This window comes from Stenella coeruleoalba, assembly GCF_951394435.1.
Source record: "Stenella coeruleoalba genome assembly, chromosome: 7".
Taxonomy (NCBI): Eukaryota; Metazoa; Chordata; class Mammalia; order Artiodactyla; family Delphinidae; genus Stenella; species Stenella coeruleoalba.
This window is the reverse complement of record NC_137153.1, coordinates 23,155,847-23,163,757: the sequence shown is the minus strand read 5'-3', so window position 1 is coordinate 23,163,757 and position 7,911 is coordinate 23,155,847. Positions and strand designations below refer to the sequence as shown.

Below are 7,911 nucleotides of genomic sequence, written 5' to 3'. Positions count from 1 at the left end.
CAATAATCCCAGCGGGACTAGAGGTTGTTCCCGCTACGATGAGGCAGACAGTCCTGTCCCCATGGCCAGGACTTTTCCTCTCTGTTCACGCCACCCACACAGGAAACCCTGGATGAGCGGAGGGTCATCCCAGCGCCATCGCCTGGCCACTTCAGGGAAGCAGAGAGAAGCTCCATAATGACAAGGGCTGTCTCCAGGCTCCATCCTAGAAACTGGTGAGTGTCCAGAGGGCTGAAAGGCACAAAAGCAGCTCTGCCTCCCCAGAAGGTTCAGGGATGCAGAAGATGGTACAGAGGCCCCAGAAGGCCCCTAGCCAGGCAGGCTTTAGAGAAGGGGATGATGAGGGGGTCCCTGGGGAAAGTGAGAGCTGTGCGTTCCCAGGGGCAGCCTGAGGAGTCCTTGTCTATGTGGAGGAAAGGTTCGGCCACCTGTAGATCCAGAGCTCCTGTGACCTCCCTCATCCTTCCTTCCTCTCTGGATCGCTCTCTGTGGAGCAGCGCAACACGAACAAGATGACAGTGGCCTGAGAGCATTTCCCACCAAGACGATCTTTATTCACAATTGATATACGTCACTCCAAAGGTCCTGCTCCACACACACCTGGCCACACCCACCTCCCCCACCTCCCTAACCTCCCACAATCCCGCTCCCCCTCCCCGCCCTGGTGGTCCTGCCCTCCCTCCCTTCCCCCCACATCATCCAGGGTCAGCACTGGGATGAGGAGGAGCCCCTAGGCTCCCCTGGGGGCCGCCCTGGGGCCTCGCCCTGGAGGGCCGGCCCAGCTGTTCCCTACTGGCTGCAGTGCTTCTTCCACTTCCTACTCTTCTCAGTGACACACGGGTCACACTTTCTTTTTCTCGGCTGTGAGGGGCGAGCAGGCCCCAGAGCCAAGCCTGGCCTCCCAGACACCCCGAGGCCAGCCCCGGGGATGGGCAGCTTCTCAGCAGCGGCTGGGCGTCCACACAGAGCCCGCTTCCTCGACTTGGGAGCGGCTGGTGGAGCTGGGCTGAGGCCTCTTCTCTGATGGGAGGGGGCGTGGGGAGCACTCTGGGCCCCCCAACCTCCAGGGGAGGCCAGGCCTGAGGCATGGGCAGGACTCTGGGACACCCAGCCAGGCAGTAGGCTCTGCAGAGAGCCGAACAGGAAGGCCAGGCTGGGGAGCTCCTCATCATCGTCACTGGAGCCGTCCCTGGGCCCTCGGGCCTCCCGAACAGGAGAGGCCTCTCTGAGAACAGACGCATCCCTGGGTCCCCGTAGAGGGCCAGCGCGCCTTTGACCCTGGGGAGGGGAGGGCGGTCCGGCCCAGAATGGAGAGACCTCCTGAGGTCCTCGAGAGGGAACAAAGGCTTTGGGCCTGCACAGGCCAGCGTCTGTTTGGATGAGCCTATGAGGAGCCTCAGAATCGATCTCTGGTGGGCAGGCTTCATCACTGACCCCTAGATGGGGGTCTTGGTCATGCCTCTGGGCACGTTGGCCGGCGTCGGACTCAGAAGGACTTGAGCGCGTTCCGGGTGCACTGTGACTCGGGGCTGCCCGCACACCCTCGTCCTCTTTCAAGGCCAGGAGTCGTTTCTGCACCAGCTGGTAGGAGGGAGGAGGACAGTGTTGGCTCCACACACACATGTGAGAGGAGGAGCCCTGGGCAGTGGGACAATGGCCCTTGGGGGAAGGAGGGGACGGGGGACCCCAGGACTCGAATCCAGATACAGACACTGTGGCATTCCTGCCATCCTCCTGCACCTTATTCCCAGCTTTGTGCCCTTCCCTCCCCTCCCGGCTCCCCATCCTCTCCTTCCTTTCACCCTGCACTGCACCCACCCCAAAACGGGCCCTTCCCCATGCCAGGCCTCCCAGGCAGGGGAGGGATGGACAGCGCCAGGTGGCCCTACAGTTCTGGGGCCCTACCTCTCCCCTGTTCACTGGGGTCCCTCCGTGCCCTGGTCTTCCTGGGTGTCCCTTGTCTCCCGTGTTCTACCGGGGATCCCTCCCTCCTCTGTCATATGGGTTCCCCTGTCCCCTGGATCCGCTGGGGTTCCCCTCCCGTGGGGTCCCCTGGCTCCTTGAGTGTCCCTCTCTCTCCCCTGGCTCACTTCTTCTGGCGTGAGCCCTTCCTCCTGCTCCAGCTCTTCCACTAGGGCCAAGAGATCCAGCTGTGGGTCTGGGGAAAGCAATTCTGCCAGGAATCGAGGGTGAATGACTGCCTCCACCTCGGACAGAAAGAAGAGGCTGTGAGCATCCTTGGCCAGGAGTGGCCTGTGAGACAAGAAGACCCGGAGGGAAAGTGAAAAGCAGAGACCCACCCCACTCTCCTCCACAAGGCGGGGATGGTCAGCACACACACACACACACACACACGCACGCACACACACGCACACACACACACGCACATACACAGTCACACACAAAAGAGCACATATACAGAGGCACATACACAGACACACAAAGGCATACACACAGAGAGACACAAACACGTACACACATACATCTGCGTAAACCTCCCCTAACACCAGGCTCAGGAACAAGGAGCTGAGCTTAAGTCCCAACGGCCTGAGCAGAACCCAGATCTTGGGTGCTGAGTGTTCCATGCCCTGGCATCTTGTAGATCCCAGGCTCCAGGCCTAGCCTACCTTGGTGACAAAGTCCTCCTGGGAACACAGCTTGTCAATGTAGCTCAAGAGGCCCGGGTCGGAGTAGATGCCGTCCTCTTCCTGCTTCAGCTCATTTCCGTCCTCTCCACCTTCTGCATCTGACTCGCCTGTGGCTGAGTGGACGGGCCCCACCAGCGCATCCATGATGTCCATATACTCCCTCACAGCCTCAGGGGGAATCTCCTTGGGTGCCTTGGGCTCCGGGGGCTGCTGGGACCTGTGTGGCTCTGGGCAGGAGGGCTGGGCCCTGGGGCCGGACATCCTGGGAGCACAGGCTGAGGCAGAGCGGGAGGAAGGGAAGGAAGGTGAGGGACTCCCGGTCCACCTCCTAACCACCGAGCACACGTTGGTGAGGGCATTGTTTGGGGGACATTGATGTGGGTGTGGGGGGGTCAGGACCACCTGAAGCCTCATGTGCTGTTGGAGAGGGGAGGTAAGGGGGGCATCTAAGAGAGTCACAAGTAAGGAAGTGGGGAACCTCCAATTTTCTAGGGGTTTCCCCATCAAGCCCACTTCCTAGGCAGACTTTGTGTGGGGTCCTTTGACAGGGAGGTGTGAGAGGAGTTACAAAACTGACCAAGTCAATACCCCGCAGTGACAAAGGGCAGCTGAGACCCCACGCCCCCACCCCCTGCCTCGGTGGCTGTTTCGGTTGAAAGACCAATGCCCCTGTCTTGAAGGAAAAGGATCCACGTGGGGACAGTGGCCAACCCTAGGCCCCTGTTACCTGTGCCTTCAACTCCAGTGGGAACCTGGGTGCCTGGCTGAAGGCCCACTTTCGGGGCTGGGGGCCCCCGAGGATCCAGCTTCGGTGGGGCTGGAGGAGGCAGGTCCTGCGCGCACTGCATCCACTGCCCCTTCTGAATCTGCATCTCCTCCTCGGCCTCAAATTCCACGAACCTGGGGGATGACGGAGGCACAGGCCACCCTGAGAAAAAGGCCTGGGTTCTGGAGCCCAACAAAGGCAGCCAAGGATGAGGGATTGGGAGAGGATGTGCCTTGGGGCTGTCAAGGCCCTGTGAGGTGCTGTCCACAGCAGAGAGCTGCTCCTGGAACTGATACAAGATCTGGGACCCTTCCTGCCTCACCAGCACTGGAGGCCATTCAACAGCATAGACCCAGGTCGCTGAATCGAACCAGGTCAACGGGACACTTGGCTGACCCAGGGGGCACCCTCCTCACCCCATCCCCATCCAGAACCACATGAAGGGCTGACAGCCAGAGGCTGGAACAGGTGTGTGTTCCCCACAGGGGTCCTTGCCCAAATCCAGGACCCTGGGCTGGGACTGAGAGTCCTGGAACATAGACCTGGAGACAGGGCCTAGGAGAGGCAGGGCGACGTGGATGCTGAGCTCAGAGGAGAGGCCTTCCTTTCCTCTGAGAGGCGCTCGTTGGTTTGCTTTTCTTTCTTAAACCAAGGGGATTACCATGGAGCAAACAACGGAAGGGCCAGAGACCCTCGGGCTGACGACAGCTGGCTTCCCCAGCCTCTTCAGGGATGCCAGTGTACCCACTCAGGCCACTTTTCATGAGGAGAGGGGGTCCCAAATCTATGTCAGTGGCCGCCAACCACCCACCACTAAGGAAGCAGCAGGCTGGCGGGTGGAGCTCTTTCCCCGGCTCAGCCCATATGGCAGGAGTTGGACCCCAACTGGACTCACAGCGTCACCCTGCCCCATCCTGAGACCTTCATGTCAAGGCAAGGGTAGGTCAAAATCAGGGGAGGGCAGAGCTCCTGGTGGAGGAAGGACAGAAGACCCAAACTCTCAAGGTGAGGGAGGGGTTTCTGGAGGACAGTAGGGCCTCTGGGCTGCGGGGCCCCTGTTCTGAGTGACAGCCCTTCTCCTTTGTCCTCTCTGATGAGCACCCCCACGGCCAGACCCTGCCCTCACCCACTCGCCTCAGCCTCCACGCAGCCCCTGGGCCCAGGGCGCTGACTCACTTTTCCGCTATCTTGTAGTAGATCATCCGGTCAACGTTGCTTATGCGCTGCCATTCCTGCACGGCCCTGCACAGTCCCCACTCCAGCGTCATGGTGGGCTTCAGGCGGGCCAGGGATCGAAGCACTGGGCTGTAAGACCTTGGCGTCAGTCTCCGTGCCCAGCCCAGCCCCCACCTGCCTGACCCCACCCGCCAATGTGGACCACACATCACTCAACGCAGCATGACTGAGCAACAGGAGGGTGAGAGGCAGGTGTCTGGGAGGGCAAAGACAAGCCTTCCCGGCTACTGCTGTCACCGCCTCACACTCAGGGATGACCATCCACTCCCAGGCTACAGCTGGGACACTGTGCCTTGGGGAGCTCTTTTCCTCTTCAAGGCTGCCTTTTCATAAGAAAAATCACTATCATCAATGAGACGTGGCATGTGCCAAGCCATCTGCTAACACTTCATAGATTAGCCCAAGGAGTCTTCTGCCCAGTCCTCTGAGTGAAGTGTGACTGTCCCCTTTTTACGAGGGACCGGAGGTTTAGGATGGAAATGCCTGCCAGGCTCACAACTCTAGTGGGAGAGAGCCCACGCCCTTAGGAGAGCTCTACCATCACCCTGTTCCTAGTGGAATTCTCCACAACAATGAAGTCGAGGCGTGCATTAAGCGCTCTCCTGGGCCCCGCACTCCTCCCCCTCCTGCGAAGTGACCTCCCCTGGCCATGTACATCAAGTCCTGTATGAAAGGAGACCGCACCACAGGAGAGTGCGGCATCCACTCCTTGGCTCCTCACCTTACAGCACGACCCTCTCTGACTGCAAGTCTTCAGTCCATATTACCATGAGAATCATGGAAGAGCAAGTTGGCTAGACTCTCAGGGTGGTGGGGTCAGTTGAGATGAGGCACATTTCAGTCATGATGTCATGGACTGGGCGGCTCACCCATATGACCGACAATGTACCTTCTCATAGCATGGACATCACCCTCAGACCTTGCTTCCAGTATCCCTAGAAACCTAACCTGCGAGTCCATCCCCAGGTCCTCTTTATCTAAAAGCTCCGATAAGCTCACGACCCCCTGAGCGTTCACTCACATGAGAAAGCAGGAAAGAGCTTCTGCATCAGGACTCTGGGGAAGGTGTCTCCAGGCCAGTGGTTTGAGGCGCTGCCAACGTCGGAAGTTACTGTACACGCTCTGGGGGTTAGAGCAGTCACCGTGCGAGGCGTAGGACTGGTTGGTGGCCAGGCTGCCCTCCCTGGAAGTGCCATGTGGCCAAGGCCCATAGTTCACTGGGCGAATGATAGGGGCCAGCTGGGCAGCTAGTGGTGGAGCTTGAGGAGGAAAGCCTGGGGTCCAGCCTCCCTTGCCAGCCTGAGTAACTCCAACAGCTGGAGCAGTCACAATGGTCTCCATCGCAGGGGGTGCTAAGAATACGGGTGCAGGACATGCAGCACTCCCGCTGAGGGCCCCTGGAGTACTCCAGGTGAGGGGGCCTTGAGTAACGATAAAGGTCTGAGTCTGGGGGGCCTCCACTGGCCTCCCTTGTGACCTGACTTGGACAGTGAGGTTGCAAGCCCCAGGGGCACTGGGTCCACGGCCACCATTAGCCACCAAAGGCGTCGTGGGGAAAGCTGGCAGCAGCAGGCTGCTGCCAGGAGGGAATACTGGGGTGATGGGAGGTGGCAGGTGCTGCCCCCAGGGTGGCCGGTCCTGGGGGCCAGGAATGGGTGGAGGATAGAGCACTGCCATGAAATCAGACAAGGAGGCACCAGGGTTCATGATGACATCCGTTCCCAGCACTGGAGCTGCTGTTGAGGCAAAGGAAAGGAGTGAATGGAGCAGGAGAAGGGGCCAGTGGGACAGAGGCTTTCTGCGGCATCAGAGTGTAAGTCTCCACAGGTGAGAGACACCTGGACAAGGGAAACTGCAGCGTGCAAATGTCTTCAAGTGCTTTCCATGCCCTGACCTCCAGTTGAGAATTATTCCACTGGGGACCCCGCGCCCATCCACCAAGGTCCCTGACCCCTGCCTGCCGAGAAGAAATTGCCTCAACAAGCACTCACTTGGAGAGCCTCCCTAAGGCGCCCCCTGGCAGCTAAGCCTCACAGGCTGTCTCCCAAGACCTGGAACTGTGTGGACATCCGCTCTGTGAGAAATGCCCCTCAGCCGGCGTACCAGCAGGTAGGGACCTTCTGCAAGGTAGGTTCTAGGCACCCAAAGGCACTGTGTAAAATATTAGGGCCCCACCTCCTGCTCAGTCCTCCTTTTCCCACGCTCAGTATAAATCCCCTCTTTCTTTCCCAGCCTCGCAAAACAAAACACAATGCTGGAAAATATCCCTCTAATGGAATCCTGATACAAACCCATAACACTGGCCCAGAATGCACCTGCATCTCAGAACAACCCACAGCAGGTACGTAACATGGGCCAGGTCCTGCCACCCCCTTCCCAGTGCCCAGAGTCACTGTCATCGCTCAGGAGTTCTCTTCCTAGGAGGTGGGGGGGGTCTGAGAAGTAGGCGCATGTCCCTTGGATCCTGTCATTTCACAGCCAGTGATGGCTGCAGAGGATTAAACAAGGGCCAGGGAATTGTCATGTTACATTGGTCGTGGGAGTATAGACCGCCGGTGGTCCTTCCCCTTCCAGCTCCCAATAACGGAGAGACAATCTGATAAGCAAGCATAAGCCAGGTGCCATGGCGACCAACTTGTCTGAAACACATTCCCGTTCAGGAGAACAAGGTACACACCACGGTGCACCTAATTAACCAGAATAGGTGTCATAGGACGTTTAATAGTAACACAGAAGATCGTCTTCCTGACCCTGGGCTACACTCCTTCCCCCTTTAAAAGAGGAAGCAGCCTTCCTAGACATTCCACCCGAAACAAGCCCTCTCCACATCTGTTCCCTGTCCATGAAGGAGTGACATGAAATATGAACAAACTCTTCCTCTCAAGGCAGCCTGAGGGTCCACCATGAGATACTGGACCACAAAAGGAAGAACAATTCAGAGCAACTCAGGAACCTGAGCCCTCTCTTGGCTGAAGTTACACGGTTGCCCATCCCCTGTTGAATCCAAGGCAACAGTTACCTGAACTGAGAAGTGAGCTCTGGGCTGGGAGGAGTGGATGAGGTGTGGGCTGCGGCAGTTAGAGTAACCTCCTTCCTAGCTCTCGGAGAGGACACTTCACTGCAGGTGTGGCCACACACAGCCCCATTGAATAGTTTTCTCACCGAGACCATCTCTCCCCAGGGCCCCCTGAGATACAGTATGCTCCTGTTCAAATCCCTTTGAAAGATATGGTGAGGCAAGCTTCAGGTACCTCAGGAACA

The 7,911-nt window shown here is 58.5% G+C and overlaps 1 protein-coding gene across 1 annotated transcript; it reads right to left on the bottom strand.

The window, feature by feature from the left end:
* Window positions 1-789: 789 nt before the first annotated feature.
* Window positions 790-6,357, bottom strand: LOC307189586 (NUT family member 2G-like; the record flags this gene model as incomplete). The annotated part of the gene is made up of 6 exons (XM_079927765.1): window positions 790-1,581; window positions 2,091-2,207; window positions 2,628-2,923; window positions 3,376-3,548; window positions 4,591-4,719; window positions 5,672-6,357. The coding sequence occupies 6 exons, from the start codon at window positions 6,355-6,357 to the stop codon at window positions 790-792; spliced, it is 2,193 nt and encodes a 730-aa protein (XP_079783891.1).
* Window positions 6,358-7,911: the final 1,554 nt, after the last annotated feature.